Source organism: Protomyctophum bolini (assembly GCF_963924005.1).
Source record: "Protomyctophum bolini genome assembly, chromosome: 17".
NCBI lineage: Eukaryota > Metazoa > Chordata > Actinopteri > Myctophiformes > Myctophidae > Protomyctophum > Protomyctophum bolini.
The window spans coordinates 7,435,029-7,452,313 of NC_137878.1; the positions used below are offsets into that span (position 1 = coordinate 7,435,029).

General features: G+C 44.6%; 2 protein-coding genes and 1 pseudogene across 3 annotated transcripts in view; 2 read left to right on the forward strand and 1 right to left on the reverse strand.

Annotated features, from left to right (window-relative positions):
- LOC308331568 (tax1-binding protein 1 homolog B-like) overlaps positions 1–2,748 on the reverse strand; it is a 30,268-nt pseudogene extending 27,520 nt beyond the window's left edge. The window contains exon 1 of the transcript XR_013966243.1: positions 2,640–2,748. The product of XR_013966243.1 is annotated as a tax1-binding protein 1 homolog B-like (transcript). The remainder of the gene's footprint in view (positions 1–2,639) is intronic.
- Positions 2,749–3,935: 1,187 nt separating this feature from the next.
- LOC308331569 (3-hydroxyisobutyrate dehydrogenase, mitochondrial-like) overlaps positions 3,936–17,285 on the forward strand; it is a 42,806-nt gene continuing 29,456 nt past the window's right edge. The window contains exons 1-4 of the mRNA XM_080787052.1: positions 3,936–4,046; positions 6,439–6,599; positions 10,724–10,833; positions 13,724–13,845. Coding sequence (XP_080643178.1) covers positions 3,977–4,046; positions 6,439–6,599; positions 10,724–10,833; positions 13,724–13,845 — 463 coding nt within the window. The 5' untranslated portion in view covers positions 3,936–3,976. The remainder of the gene's footprint in view (positions 4,047–6,438; positions 6,600–10,723; positions 10,834–13,723; positions 13,846–17,285) is intronic.
- Positions 8,121–9,110, forward strand: LOC308331983 (aldo-keto reductase family 1 member A1-B-like; the record flags this gene model as incomplete). Its single annotated transcript, XM_080787559.1, has 1 exon — positions 8,121–9,110. The coding sequence occupies exon 1, from the start codon at positions 8,124–8,126 to the stop codon at positions 9,108–9,110; it is 987 nt and encodes a 328-aa protein (XP_080643685.1). The 5' UTR covers positions 8,121–8,123.

The window sequence follows — 17,285 nt, forward strand, 5'->3', positions numbered from 1 at the left end:
ACATCAGAATTTGAAGGTTTTCAGAAACCTTAGGTCAGGCCCTAGAAGGCGTTCCCAGATTTGGCCTCAGGCATCAATGGGTTAAACATGCAGAGTGACGCATTACCCCTATACTTTACCGGGTAACATCATCTTCTGTTACTTGAATGTTTTGACATGACAAAATAGCCTGCAGCTGTTATTGTTCCACACAGTGCTGCTCGCTGAGCACACATGAACCAAGGTAAAGATACCAAGGATGGGACAGTGGCGTCAATTTACAATTTAGGGATTTAGCAGACGCTCTTAATCCAGAGCGATTTCACATTGAGCCATTAAGCCGTTTATATAAATCACTGCAGTCACTGACACGTCCGCTGACGAATCTGTGTTCTTTTTTTTTCATTCGACCTGGACAGAGTCAGCTTTTCACGGCATTTTGGAAAATCCTGGTGAAGGTCAGGAAAACTTGGGATTCCCTTCTCGCGTACCATGAGTGGGAACCTGTCGTTTTCAACCGTTTCCATAATATCAAGGTCTATTATGTATTCAGCATTTTGAGCCACGCACCACCATGACATTTAGCCTCAGATCCAAAACTAAAGAACAATATATTTTGTTGTCGTTGGACAAGATTTTGTCCACAATTCCATGCTGTGTTGATTAGGGACCTTAAAATATATATTTTAGGTTATTTTATACACATGTTCTAACTAACAAAAAATATAATTCATTCAAAATTTCATTTGATTAGCTGCTGATTAGGTTGCTATTCAAATAAAAGTGAATCAAAGCAATTACGTTAATTAATTAAAGCAACGATCATGGTGGCTTTAGGCTTATTCTGGCTGCATACATTTTGATTAAAGTCAGTCTAGAAGGAACAGTGCTCTTCTGAACTCAAATAGGTCATTTGAAAATAAATATTCAAGCCATATGTTTTGTATACTTGATACTATATTTGTCATATTTTTCTTTGCAGTCGCCACTCCATACATGTGCAACTATCATCAGATTGTAAGGGAAGAGAGACGGCTCACTCCTCTTTACTTTAGTTACACTATGGTTAAGTGGAAAATAACCTATGATAAATTGCAAAATAACTGTGACAAGTTGCCGATTCGATGAATCGATTACCAAATTTAGTTGACAACTAATTGAATAATCGATTCGATTCCGATTAATCGATGAATCGTTGCAGCCCTAGTATTGATGTTGGTATTGGTACCATATAGGAGAGATGCAGGCAAACGTTGAATTGTGTAGACTTCTTGTAAATTAAGCAATGCCGATGTTTAACAATAATGTAACCCGAGAGGGTCCATTTGGTTTCATTTTATGCTCTCAAGAGTTAAAGATCTATATAATAAGGGTTCATTTGGTTACCATTTGGCTCCATCATTTCGCTAGGGGATCACCAGTGGGCCTTGAGGGGGTTCCAGGTTGGTCCCCGGACCACTGGTTGAAAACCACTGCCCTAGAGCACCGAAGTCTGATGTAATCTACATGTCCTAACCTGGGTCACTTACTGTTTTGTTCCCTATTCTGAATTCCCATATCGTGTCATAACTGTGTTTCAAAAATAACCAAATGGGCATACCAGTTTGACGCGTTTGAATATGAAGTGTCAACTAGCGGCGATAAAATGATAATGTTACCGCCACCAAATAAATTACATTTTTGTCAGAAACTATGACAGACACTATAGACAAGAGTCACTGACAATCGTAAACAGCACAGCACCACCTCCCTGACTGACAATAGCGCCAGCCCAGGTGTGACAAATTATGCTTATGTTTGGACCACAATGCTTCTATGAGAAAATTCGAAGAAAACCAACCCTATATGTTATTCTCCATCTCCGTGACCCAGGGGATGAACGAGTGACATCAGTACTTTACTGATTATCAGGGATACTTGAGGCCAGACCGATCTATCTATCTATCCATCCATCCTAGGACTCTCTTTATATCTTTGCATGTTTGTCTCTCTCACTCCATCCAACCGCCCAAATGTGGAGATGTCATAGTTCTGACCTCATGGCTGACATCATACACTGGCCTCCAAGTATCTCTGATAGATAGATAGATAGATAGATAGATAGATAGATAGATAGATAGATAGATAGATAGATAGATAGATAGATAGATAGATAGATAGATACCTTTCTGAGAGACATGTTTTACTTTTAACATATAAATATAGTCCCATGAATTGAGGTGTCATTATAATAAAGGTAAAGGCAGCCATGCAGCAATTAATTAGCCTGGGATATACTCAGCCAGTGTTAATCCCTCTGTCTGTGGTCTATAAATGGTTAAACACAAATATATCTAATTATCTATGGTAAAAAACAGACATACTGTTACTGTAGTGTAGGCCTATATGAATATGTCTATCATAAACATATCGATTAGTCAATTGGCACAGACTACCATGCTGTAATAACCATGTCATATTATGCGTTGGATATAGGTAAACACGTATAGGCGCTATAGCTAACATTAGCTAGTGAGCAGGCCATGTCATCATGTCATGTCATTTAGCTCTCTTCTAACCGCTAGCCGGCCGTGCAGCTGGCCAACACGGACCACTATATATATATATGCGCCAAAACGACATGATCCGCATCGACCATTGTGTTGAAATCTAAACGGTACCCGTTCTGTCTGCACGTGTCCCTCCTGCAGTTGCAGCACAAACAATCAACTTCTCACGGCCCCGAATGATGCGAGCTGTCCGTACGTTGTTGTCAATGCACTGTAGCTATGCATGGAGGAGGAGGAGGAGACGATGATGCGGTCACTTCCTCACTTCCTGGATGATTTTTCAGGGTGCTGATTGGTTTCCCAAGGATGCTGAGTGAGGATGCCGAGACGATGCTGGGGGAACTGAAGGGATTTTTTTTCCTGTCAATAATAACCAGCTCATATTAGGCTAATATAGGCTATACATAATGATATGCCGGTACCCATTATGATTGAGGATGATTGAGGATAACAACAAACTACTGGTCAATGTACCAATAATCAATAGGCCTGTGTGTTTTATTTAGGATATATATGCCTACAATGACCATTTACATTTCAGATTTGGGTTGTTTTTATTTTTCATGTGAAATGTGCGTGTTTGTATTGTTAGTTAGTTCACACACAAATGGCCACTATATGAATGTCTAGTAAATTAAAGGGTGATATAGTTGCTCACGGTGATGGTCAATATAGACACCATAGTGAGCAGCTCACCGGTGAGGTGACGTACCTACGTATACACGTCTATACTGATTAGTGATTAGGCTACTGAAATAAAAATATGCATGATGCCACCGGTCTACAAGCTCACATCGTGTTGCACTGCAACAAGTTATGAGCGAGCTCATAACGTTTTCGGTGCTTCAGCTTGACACTTATTGACGTGGCCAAAAATTCAGACTCACTTTTGAATCGCAGTTGCCTCAAGAATGAGATTTGTAGGCCTACAATTTTGATAAAATAAATTGATTCACTTCCTTTTCCAATTAGATAGTTTAGTGTGTGTGTGGGTTGGGTGTGTGTGTGTGTGTGTGTGTGTGTGTGTGTGTGGGGGGGGGGGGGTCTGTATATATATATATATATATAATATAATATTAATTATAATAATAATAACAATTGTTACATTATTATTATTCATATTATTATTCATATTAATATTCTTGTTGTTACCACACCAGACACACCCACACTACAGTTGGACAACACAACACAGGATGTCCCGCCTTCGGTGTGTTGGTTGTGAACTTGATCATATAGCCTGGAGCGACAGACACGCTGCGATTGGCTACGTGGTCGTCCAGCAAAACGCCCAGTGGTTGCCTAGTTGTTGTCTGACAACCACGTAGCCAATCACAGCGCGGCAGCGTCCTTCCAGGCTATGAGATCTATTCCACCGCGGCGTCTGGGGTTTTCACTTCCAGGCCCTTGACAGCTGTCACAGACGCTGAGGTCAAGGGGAAAGAAGCATGGCTGCCTTGTTCAGGGGCTCTCGGAATTTATTGCTGAGGTGGAACAAACATGTCGACCTTGCCCGCGGTAAAGTATTTACTCCTCTGTGTGTCCACACACGCCACTGTTATTTTGCGTTCTCGGAAACGAAATGCCAAAGAAACGGCCTCTGTCACCACTGTTCTAGGGGGTGTGAGCTAGCTACAGTAGTTAGCCTCCTGCAGATCAACACACACACGGACACGGACACACACACAGTCATGTCTCACAGACACACACTTTCCTCAGTTTGATACCTGCTGCAGTGCATAATACTCTCATCCTTTCGATTTTGCACATGATGCTCTATTATGCTAAATGGACGCAAACGACGACCAATAATGGGCATTTTAAACGTTGCATATTAGCCTTTGATTGCTGTATTGCAGACTGGCTGCAGAGTACAGACACTTTGGTGGACTACTTAGCATTGTGCACCATAAGCAATTATGCACCACTGCACCCAACAACTACCGGCTTTACCACTTTTTCATTCATGAACTATCAATAATATATGATAATGTCTTGCACAAACTCCACCAATATCTTGCCACCATGCACCATTCATGCCTTCATGCCTTTTTCCACCAATTGAAATGTACATTTTGGTCTTTTCTCACAATGGCAAGTAGTGTTGACATTTGAGATAAAGATGGGTATACATGCAAGTAGTGTTGACACTTCAGATAAAGATGAATATACATGCAAGAAATGTGAGTCCAGCCTACTGTCGTTACAAAATGTCTGTCAAGTATATACAACGATATCAAGAATGCACACATTAATATAAACGCTTCAACGCATTAGCAGAATATTATTAACAGTATGGGCAATAAATGGAGAACCTCTCTACATCCCCTCTGAAACCACCCCCTCGCTGGTGACAGTGTTGCTGTGTTTAACAGTAGGTTTCTGAACAATAACATGTCCAAAGATCACCTGCTTGTACGGCAGTGTGCTGTGTGTGTGTGTACAGTGTGTTCTGTGAGGGGCACTGATACTGATCTGAGTACATGAGGCAAATTATAGGCTCTGTGTAGAGAAGAAATTACACTGAAATATGGACTAGAGCAGTGGTTCTCAATATTTTCAAGCCATGTGACACCCTCTTTTAACGATAATAATTATTATTATTCATATTTGAACTTGGGATCTCGGTTGAGGCTGAGGCAATACATTTATTTTCACTCGGTTCCACAGATACATTTTGGGGAAAATAGCCGATCTATAAGCTCGCAACGCTTTGCACTGCGAGGCGTTGTGAGCGTGTAGATCGGCTGCTTCAAAATGTTTGCCTCTTTCATGCAGGGTAATATTTGACAATTTGGGCCGACCATTTATATTGTACAGTTAGGCCTATGTTGATTACTTTTGATGCAGAAATGGTCTTAAATTGTAAGTTTAGGAATCTATATACACTTATATAATTGCATGCTGGTTTGTTTACTGTTGAGTGAGACACATTTTAAATAATTTGGGGAACAACCTGGGTTTGAGAACCACTGGACTAGAGGCTAGTAGAGCACAGTAATGGGGTTTGTAGTTCACTGCAGTTTTTAAGACAATAGAGAGAACACATATTCGGGTACCAGCCAAATGGGCTATATGCATGCACAGTTGCATGCACACACGCCATTTTGGAAAGAGCTTGGGCCCCTTCCCAACTAGGTGTTACTGCTGATAATAATGAAGGCTCTGTTCCATTCTGGTCAGAGTCTCAGGGTGCTGCTATTGCTATGTTGGCTCACTGGAAACACTCTGGTACACCAGTGGGTCTCAAAGTGTCCCTGAGTGGGTTCCAAATGGCCCTGTACCGCACAGGTGTGTAACTCTGAGAGTGTACGGGTCTCATAGAGTTATGGGGGTGTCCTTGAAGTTATACAATTTGAGAGCCACCGACTGCACACTAAATGGAACAGAGCCTAAATTAGTATCATCGGTAACACCTGTGAAGGGAAGAAGTTTTTGTTGCATTTTTGAAGATGTGAAAAATGATCCAATGACAATTAATGTCCAGTTGAAATTTGGCGTTTTTACTATAGGCTCCAATCAGGTTTTTTTGGACCCGTCCCGATTGTTTTTCCTCATGATCGGCCGATACCGATCTTGTGTGTAAGGGGAAAATTGGAATATTTCCAAAATTACTATGTCAAAACCCACGTCAAAACTGTTCCTGTGTGTGTGGAGAGGGGAGAATGTTTAGGCTTGTCACAAAGACGCAACATTATATTATATACTACCGGTATATATCTGATTGACTTTTATACCACTTAAATGGTATAAGACGATTGATTCCTCCAGATTGCCGATCACCGATCAAGTCATTTGGTGTGAATATCGTGACCGTGGCACTCCCATCTCTGGATATTACAATGTGGCCAAAATCTCGGCCTTACTCCTTTCTGTTCTCTCCTTTCAACTCTTTTCCTTTCCTTTCCAGTGTCGAGTCGACCAATGGCCTCGAAGACGCCAGTGGGCTTCATTGGGTTGGGAAACATGGGCACTCCCATGGCCACGAACCTCCTGAAAAATGGCTACCCTGTCATCGCCACCGACGTCTTCCCCGAGTCCTGCAAGGAACTGCAAGACATAGGCGGACAGGTTAGTGACGGGGAGGTTGCAGATATGGAAGAAGAATTATGCATTTTGAGACTTGGTTGAGTAGTCGATGGGTCAAATCAAGGGCCCAGCAATGTCCGTGTTCACCTACTGTATGTGTTCACCTATTTGGCCATGAGCACCAGTATATCATGACCAGTAGGGGCGCTGTTGTGCCAGAAACGGAGAGATAGTATTAGTGCTGCACTGCTGCCTGCTAATGAGAGAGAGAGAGAGAGAGAGAGAGAGAGAGAGGAAAGGAGAGGAGAGGAGGGGGGGGGGGGAAGAGGGGAGTTGCACCACTCAGTTCACACGGGTGTGATTATTTTCTGTGTGTACAGTTGTAAATATTTGTGGTAGCACTTCTTATTCACAGTGCTGTAGGAGTTTGCAAAATAATCACACTTGTGTGAAGTGAGCGGCGCTCTTATCATCCGTGCTCACTCAGCCAATCAGCTGAGCACGTTCTGTGCTCAAACTGACAGACAAACGCATACACACAAAGCTGTGCGTAGGAGCGGCTATAGCGCCGTTAATCATGAGTGAAAGTTAAATCATGTGTGTGGATCTTGGGATCCACATGGGAGCGGAGTGGCTCCAATGAGGATCTTGGGCACGGAATAAAACGTTGGGAAAAAAACGTCGGGGAGAAAATGTGGAGGTACTACTGTGGCCTGCTGGCATTCACAACTTGGCGCTGATCGGTCCAGAAGCGGTTTGCAAGTTTAGCTCTGGACACAAAGACACACACGCGCATACTATTACTACAGTCTACAGACCCTATCTTACACACACGGACGGACGGAATGCAAAACATCTCCCCATGCCTTCGGCCTGGTGGAGACAATAAATCAAAGCAGTAAATGAAAAACACAGCCCCCTCATGTATTAGAAGGACAATATCAGTCACCAGAAAAAGGTTGGGTTTTTTTGATGAATCCATCATGGTTAAAATGGAGCTTTAAGTTATAAGCTAAAATGAATATCAAATATCTCATTTCTGAATCAAGTAACTTAAAACCTGTCCGGGGTGTTCACCTAAGCCCGAGTAGACGATACAATGACCAAAAAGTTGTTTTGAGAGAGAAATATCCCTTTAAGCACCACAAGCTTGGTGTATAACTTCACAATTCGCTGTGAGGGTGAAGTAGCCTCAAAGTATTTTGAAGCCAACGTGTCAATTTCAATTTAGGCATTCTCATCTAGACTGAGCGACTTACGATAAGAAAGGTGCCGGTAATCACAGGACATAGAATGCAGAGAAGACGGCCTTGTGCCGTGACGTCAGGGCACGACCCTGACCCATATTTGGGCATACGTAATAACCACGGGCACGCAGACTCACACCTACACACAACTTCAACTCTATAGGTTGAAAGGTTTCCGTTTCCATAGCAGCGTAAACAGAGAGTCTGTTATATAGAAACAGCGGATATTAAGGCACTGTACTTCATCTTGCGGGGGAGGGAGTACATAAGGGAAGGACAATCTTCAAAATCCAAAACTGCGGTTTTCCCAAGAGCTAGTATGAACGACTATGCAGTTCTCCACACGGGGCAGAGGATGCCTCTCATTGGCCTCGGAACGTGGAAAAGCGAGCCGGGAAAGGTGAAGCAAGCGGTCGCCTGGGCGCTGCGGGCCGGATATCGCCACATCGACTGCGCCGCCGTCTACGGCAACGAGGTCGAGATCGGCGAGGCGCTGGAGGAGACGCTGGGCGCCGCCGACGAGGCCCTGAGACGAGAGGACGTGTTCGTCACGTCCAAGCTGTGGAACACGCACCACCACCCGGAAGACGTGGAGCCGGCGCTCCGGAAGACCCTGACGGACCTGAAGCTGGAGTACCTGGACCTGTACCTCATCCACTGGCCCTACGCCTTCCAGCGCGGAGACGCTCCGTTCCCCAGGAAGGAGGACGGCGCGATGCTGTACGACGACGTCGACTACAGGGAGACCTGGGCCGCCATGGAGAAGCTGGTGGGGAAGGGTCTCGTCAGGGCCATCGGCCTGTCGAACTTCAACAGTCGGCAGGTGGACGAAGTCCTCTCCGCCGTCGCGGCCGGGGGCGTCAAACCCGCGGTCCTTCAGGTGGAGGGCCACCCGTACCTGGCCCAGGTGGAGCTCCAGGCCCACTGCCGGGACCGGGGCTTGGTGGTGACGGCGTACAGCCCCCTGGGCTCCCCCGACAGGACGTGGAAGCATCCCGACGAGCCCGTGCTGCTCGACGAGCCGGTCGTGGCTGCGCTGGCGGACAAACACGGCAGGTCTCCCGCTCAGGTCATCCTGCGGTGGCTGACGCAGCGGGGGGTCGCGACGATACCGAAGAGCGTGACCGAGTCCCGCATCCGCGAGAACATACGGGTGTTCGACTTCGCCCTCGACGCCGAGGAGATGAAGAGCGTGACGGAGTTGTCGAGCGGCTGGCGCTACATCGTGCCGATGGTCCAGGTGGAAGGAAAGCCGGTGCCCAGGGATGCCGGGCATCCACACTACCCCTTCAATGACCCTTACTGATGACAAGCGAGTCCCACAAAAGGGGGTTGACGCCAAGGGTTGTAAACCTGCCACTGGCAGGTAAAAATAAAACAATTGGGCAGGTTGAAGTTTGCTTTCAGGTTGCCTGATTGCGAGGGGACGCAACCGTTGTATAACACCTGAACGTGGCCAGTCTTCTGGTCTGTGATATGTAAAATAAGAGAGCTGTGTACCTACGATGTGCCATTTTTACTGTTGCTACACTTATTTAATAACTAGTGTGAACCCTTAGTAATATTCATAGCTATGTAGGTAGTAGGTACTATGTAGGTATGTGTCACTGTCAAATAAAATTTGTTACGACATCAGCCTGTGAAAGTAAAATAAAAAAGTGTTAATTCAAACTTTTTGGGCAAGTGGGCATGACCCTTGGGCAAGTAGAACCCGACAGGCAAGTGCCTCTGAGCCCTTAGTGTCAACCCCTGTTCCCATGCTGCTCGTACGGTATGGCTCTGTAAGATAATGGGCTGTATTTTGCGTGTCTTAAGTACCAGGTCTTATTCCCTAACTTGAGTAAACTAAAGACCTGGAGGCGTGGTCAATGCCATTTGGCTATTCTGAGTGGCCAAAGAGCATTGACCACGCCTCCAGGTCTTTAGTTACAGTGTGTATGCGTTTGTCTGTCCGTTTGAGCACAGAACGTGCTCAGCTGATTGGCTGAGTGAGCACGGATGATAAGTGCCGCTCACTTCACACAAGTGTCATTCTTTCCGCCCGCAAACTCCTACAGCACTGTGAATAAGAAGTGCTATACCACAAATATTTACAACTGTACACACAGAAATAAATCACACCCGTGTGAACCGAGTGGTGCAACTCCCCTCCCCCCCATCCTCTCCTCTCTCTCTCTCTATCTCTCTTATTAGCAGGCAACAGTGCAGCACTAATACTCATAGTCATATACTGTTGCTCATGGCCACATAGGACAGTGTGACTGGCCGCGTGTGCCTGTATGTGCCGTTGTCCGTATGTTGTGTGTGTCGGTTTGGGGGTATCAACAGCTGCAATACCGCTGGGTGACCTAAAGTGGCACTGTTGAGCAGCCCAAAAGGGCCATATACAACAATAAAAGTAACAATACAACTGCACCATAGAGTACAGTAACTATCACAATAAAAGTGTAGTTGCACCTCCCTCAGTTCACACAGGTTTCTCTTCCCATCTATACTTGTACAACATGTTTTCTTAACCCTTTCAGGACGGGGACCCCTTTTGTTGTTTTAAGCATTATGTTATACTTTAGCTATTGAAAAATAGCAGATCTACAAGCTCACAGCGCGCCACCGAGTGGCGCGCTACGAGCTTGTAGGTCTGCTATTTTTGAAAAATCGTGAAAATGTAGTGCAGATCTTTGAATATATATTCTTTCAGAGCAAACATTTTTAACTCAAATCTTTGCCTCTGTGTGTGTGTGTGGGGGGGGGGGTCCCTGGAACAACATATTTTCAGATGGGGGGGGTCGGCTGCCAATTACATAATAATGTTTGAGAACGACTGACATCGAAACATAAGCGTTTTTCAGAAAACTGTCAAACGTTTAGAAGGCATTTGTAGAAGGTCTAAAAAGGGTTTTGTATACCGATGCCCTGCAGGTCGTGGACACCCCGGCAGAGGTGGCGGAGAAGGCGGACCGCATCATCACCATGCTCCCGTCCAGTCCCAACGTCATCGAGGCGTACACGGGCCCCAACGGCATCCTCAAGTAAGCTCTCTGTCTCTGTTTTTATACACTCCTCCGTCCCTCCCCCCTGGCTGGCTCCTTTCTTCTCTTCCCTTCCTTTTTCCTCTGTTGCAGTGTTGTTTTTGGCAGCAAATTTCTATTTTAGTTTTAGTCATAGGCTACGTTTACATGAGCAGTTAAATCCCCTTTTCATTCCGAATAGAAGTTCAATCCTATTAAACGTTGTTATGTAAACACCTACAAAAACTTACATCCGAATGAAAACGATCGATGCGATCTAAAAACCATTCCGATGTCACTGGCCGGATTACTCCGATGTTCAATGCGATTGAAAGAAAATTTGACTCATGTATACACTGCTTCGGATGTAAGTTCATTCTGGTCTTTCTGAGCATGCTCCAAGGCGCGCCGAGGAGTTTGCACGTGTTATTTCGTTCCTTTTTTCAGATCCGAAATCCACAAAAAAACGTGGTGCAGCAGCAGATGACGATACCCCTGATCTGTGTGTGTGTGTGTGTGTGTGTGTGTGTGTGTGTGTGTGTGTGTTCAACGGTGTCTCTCTCTCTCTCAAAAATAACGAGCGACCCGATACAATAATAATCATCAGTGTTGCGTGCCCTGGCCGTGCTGTAGATAATAAAGTACAAATAAAAACGAGATGATCACCTTCCCAGCGGAGAAGCGGAGCCGCAGCGGCCAGCGGGTGGGGGAAAAAAAGACGGTAAACATATATGCCCGCCCCTATCCAACCAGCAGCCTCAAAGCTACTGCGGAATGAAATTATGGGATTTCAAAGTATCGTCTTTCGTCTGTAATATGTTTGTATTGTTGAGACAGTCACAATGAATGAACTGCCTATATTTTATGTGTCCAACAGATGGCGTAGTTTCACGTGAATTAACATGTATCATGTCTTCTATCACTTCTCCATATAAACACTCATTCGGAATGACCATTTCCCATGTAAACTCGCGGCAAAAAACATTACATCGGATGTATTTTATTCGGAAGTATTTATTCGGAATGATCACCCTTCATGTAAACGTAGCCATAGTCTCTTGAATAGTTTTCACCTAGTTTTAGTCACATTTTAGTCACCTGGAATGTTCTAGTGTTTAGTCTAGTTTTAGTCGACTAAATGTTATACGATTTTAGTCGACCAAATCTACAGTTGATTTAGTCGACTAAAATGTGTTTTGACAGGCCTTTGATGTCGTTGTAATGACATATTTTACACTTTGGTTGCATGCTGAAAATAACAGATATACAATCTCACAACGCGTCGCGCTATGCAACCCAGCATAAAACTGGATCTCTTGTCCACTAGTCCCTTACTAACATTTTAGTCTAGTTTTTATTTGTTGACGAAATTGTCAGTATATTTAGTCTTAGTTTTAGTCATCATAGATTCGTTTTTATTTAGTTTTTATTTAGTTTTAGTCAGTGAAAAAAGGTAGTCGACGAACATTTTTCGTCTTAGTTTTAGTCGACGAAAACAACACTGCTCTGTTGTATTCACCTTTTTCTTACAGCCCAGAGTGCATTGCGTTTGCGTTTGTGTGTGTGTGCATAAGTTCCTCTTTCTCTTGCTGTGTTGCCAGTTCTGCAAGAGAAACAAAGTGTCCGGGTCTGAAAACAAGCACAAATGAAAATGGCTGATCTATACAAGCTCACAGCGACACATTGTGAGGTTGTACATCCGTTATTTAAAAAAAAACACATTGAGAATAAATTGAAATATTTTGAACATTTTAATAAAAAAAGGCACAAAATATGTTCAGATGGATGTCTGTGGACAATTACATATTAATCGGGGGTTTCCTTGATGTGAAGAAATGTGGAAGCAAGCCCAAATAAGCAACTACTATACACTTTAGAATCAAGCCCAAAGAAATAGAAAACATCAACCAGCAACTACCAATAATTTATTTGCAAATTGCAAGTGACTTTACAGAAAAAACAAGTCAAAGGTTGCTTATAATAAGCAGACATGGCAACACCACGGCCTGAAGGAAGCAAAGCACACACACAAGGAGCCCCAGTAGCCTACCTCGGCGGGGAAAAACGTGGATAGACAATTAACAGTTTCAGATGAAACAATCGTGAGTTTCGAGATCTCCCTGCCTAGTTTTCACTGACCTTTTGAAGAGCCACTGCGCCGACTCGATCGTTGCTGTTCATGAAAAATCCGCTGTAAGACACTCGGCCCGCTGGGATTTATTTCAAAATAGAAGCTCGGGGGGGTGCCGGGGAAGATATGGCAGCTTTTACTCTGAAAGCCGGGGGGCTTCCGTTCCGTACTAAAAACGGGAGGCATAATGTTTCTCGCTTACCTCGCTGTTATTACGATCGAGTCTCTCTAGAAGCGTTAATAATCCAGGCGAGAGGCAAGTTAAAGTCAGAAATGAATCGATGTCTCATTTCGCGTATAGCCTCGATACCCAGGCTTTCAATTCCGTCTGCGCGGAAAAATGAAAGCCTGGATTTGCGCATGGGCTGCACTGGCCTAAAAGTCATGGGATCGCTCCAAATGATGTCACGTCAGTCGGAGCTCTGATCGGTTTGCACCCCTCAAAATAACGCAGTGAGGAAATCATTACCAGTGGAACTTCAAACGATGGCTATGCGTGGAGAATGGCTGAAGAACCCACCACACCGTCCAAGAAGAGTGTGCCGACTCTGTGGAAATAACTTTGACAGTTCCGTTAGAATGGTATACTCCAGCAACCAGTGGTTTCTGCTTTTGGTCGACACAATAACAGTGCTGCTGTACAGATTAATTGGGCTACATTCACTCACTCACACTCTTCTCTCTCTCTAAATGTTTTACTTTAATTAACCAACTAAAGAAAAGGGTGTTGTGTTTTATTAACATTCAGCGTTTTTGCGGTGTGATTTCGGTCCTCCTCAGGAAGGTGAAGAAGGGAACGCTTCTCATCGACTCCTCCACCATTGACCCCGCCGTCTCCCGGGAGATGGCTGTCGCCGCCGAGAAGATGGGGGCCGTGTTCATGGACGCCCCGGTGTCGGGAGGTAAGCTCGTTTCCTCTCTTAATGGTCAGATTCCATAACCGTTGTTCCCTTTTTTTAACGATTCTATATTTTGAAGAATCTATATGCGTTTTGCCCTGCGTCTTGAACACAAATTCAAGGTGAGGTCCGTCCAGGCACCCTCTGGGTTCGTTTTAGGGGCGGCGGTTCCAAATGGACCCTTACAGGTCTGTAACTCTTGAGGGTTTTACAAATGTGTACTCCGAGAGTGTACACATATGTGCGCTGAGAGCGTACATTTATTTGTACACTCTAGGAGTTATGGCGGTCCTTGAAATGAAAAAGTTGCAATTGCAATTAGGGATGTGAATTATCGATTTAATGCATTAGTAAATTGACAAGGTTTGATAAGCTTATCGATCGATCAACCGGTTTGTTGATAAGCGGCGTTTTTGTAAAAAAAAAAAAAGAATTGGAGAATCTTAATTTCCCTCAATTTCTAATATACAAATCTACATTTTTCTGATGTATAGAAATAAATGAAATATAAATTTTATTATATTCCTTAATCAAATATTTATTTGACCATTGACGATACAGAGCCAGGCAATGGCATCTTTGTGTGTGCGTTCCTCGGCCAAGTGAATGCTTACATTCACGGAAAACCACCCAATGATAGAAACGCATAAGTTTCGATTAATTACCATTATAGTTATTAACTACTAACAACTAATTTCTTAACGGCGATTAAATCGATTAAGTATCAACATCCCTAATTGCAATAGTCCACATACCAGCACCGACTGGTGTGATGAACCTGTTCCAGAAACGGTTCCAAATGTGATTCCGGCTCCTCAATGTTGGATCCGGTTCGTCCCGTTCGATGACCTACTCATGCCTTAGCCTTAACCTACTTCTGGTTTCTGAAAGGATCTGCTATTATTGGACATTTTTGTCAGAACTACTTATTTGCACAATCGGCCTTGGGTCTTAACCCATTTAGGACTGGAACGCGTCTGTGTCGCTTTAGCTTTTAACCACTTGAACCCTTATTTTCTACTGAAAAATAGCCAATAATAATAAAATTAAATAAAACGTGAAAATGTATGTAAATTCTTGAATATATATTTTGTCACAGCAAAAGTTTGCTTCTGGGGGGGGAGCCCCTGGAACAACATATTTTCAGATGGGGGGGGGGGGGGGGGGTCCGCGGCCAAATGCAGATAATTCTGTGGGTCCTTGACATGAAAAAGGTTGAACACCACTGTCATAGTTTTTCTGAAAACTCTTTTGATTTAGAAGACTTTGTAGAATCCTCCTCAGATCTAAATGGGTAACTTAATACCAGTTGATTGGTATAATAGTACTACCAGTGAACCTATAGCTGGCATCAACAGCAGTGACGCCAACTATACTTACTGTATGTGCTGTATAACTCTTATGTCTCCTTAATACTCTAGCTATATATATATACACCTCACTGCTCAGTATAACACAATTTTGGCTATAGGTCAGTGTAGCTGCTCTCTCTCTCTGCAGTGCTGTTGTAGTTGTAATAAATCATGGCGAGTGTGCTAAGTGATGCTGCAGATGTAGGCTACGTCTGTGGAGAAAACGCTACAGTTTGGCGCGACGGCGTTGTTGTGCCTGCCTCGTGGTTCATTTTCTTTCCCGATGAGTTGCACCTGGTGGGTGGTCATTATTATTGTGTGAGGGAGCGGTGTTTGTTTTGACAGCGAATTTCGATTTTAGTCTATAGTCTCTTGACTAGTTTTCATTTTAGTTTTAGTCACATTTTAGTCTTTATTAGTGTTAGTGTAGTTTTAGTCGACTAAATATCCCGAGGTTTTAGTCGACTAAATCTACAGTTTTTTTGGCGGGCCTTTTGATGCCGTCGGAATGACAGATTTTTTACACCAGCTGAAAAAATAGCAAGCTTGTAGATCGGGCTATTTTCAGCATGCAACCAAGTGTTAAAATGACTTGCAGTATACTGGATCCCTAATGTCCACTCGTTCCCTCGTAAACATTTTAGTCTAGTTTTTATTTGTTGATGAAATTGAGCTTTAGTTTTCGTCAGTGGAAAAAAGGTAGTCGGTGAACATTCTTCGTCTCGGAATTGGTCGGCGAAATCAACACTGATGTGAGGGAGATGAGACCAAAACCAACTACCGCGCCCGTCGATGGAGTCTTGGCGCCCCCCCGTGACCCTCGACCTCCATGCTTCTCGGCTGCCCTTCCTCTCTCTGTGCATCTCTAAAAACTCTTGGACGACACCGATTGGCACGTGGGGGGGGGGGGGGGGGGGGTTGTAATTAAGCCGCCCAGGACCCCCCCGTCTAGTATGGTGCCTAGTGCTCTGGGTCCTTTATTTTATTTTATTATTGCCATTTCTCTGACCGGGGGTCTTTTCTTTAGACAAGGTTAAAGGCCTTTAAGTCCTCATTATGTCGGACCCTGTCTGTGTCGTGACGGCCATACTTTGACAGAGCACAGGGATCTTACCCTGTCGCTCCTTTTAATGGGGGGCCGAGCCGCCGCAGCAGCAGCAGCGGCAGAAGAACCTCTCCGTGTCAGGGCCCTTTTTCATGTTGATGGAGCCCTAATGGCGGGTATCCCGTGTCAGTGTCCTTTCATGTTAGATAAAGAGTCATAAAGAGGAGAGGGAACTGCCCTCACATGGAGTGGAGGGGCAGGGGAGGGGAGGGGAGAGGAGGGAGATAAGGCGAGAGGGAGATGTGTCACAGTAAACCTCTGTCTCTCTCTCTCTCTCTCTCGCTCTGCTGAGACAAACCCAAGGGTGCAGCGCTGCATTGGAGACGCACTTAAGCCATTAACCCATTCTGACCTGAGATCAGATTCAAACGAGGTTTCCACTGGACACACACTGGTCACTGATTAAAACCAAGCTCCATCCAAATACTGACATAATGTGGTGGCCGACACAATCGTACAGTCGCGACTATAGAGCCTGTTTGTTCTCTTGTCGCGACAAAGTTTTGAAGGCGCACAGATTCGAACGCCACCGCCACCACCACCACCACCGTTGGCTCTCTCTCTCTCTCTCTCTCTCTCTCTCTCTCTCTCTCTCTCTCACACACACACTTAACCGTACGACACGTAGCAGACGCATGGATTTGGTCCTATTATACAGACTTGATGTGTTTACTGGCATGGCGTCTGCACTGGCGCGTGTGTAGTCTGTGAGATCAGAGACCTGAACTTAGCCTGTATAACCAGCAGCCCTCCCCCGGGCTCTCACACACACACACACACACACACACACACGCACACACTGTGTTTACATACTGTAGAGTGTAGACGGTTAGACGTAGTTAGTGTGTGCAGTCCCGTGTGAAGGCTCTTCCCCTTCCACCAGCTCTTAGCTAAGCCCTCTTTTACTATCCACGAGATGACCAATGATTTACCCCTGCTACCTCTGGCCCTCTGTATATGACTAGCCCTGCAGACGCCCCACAGAA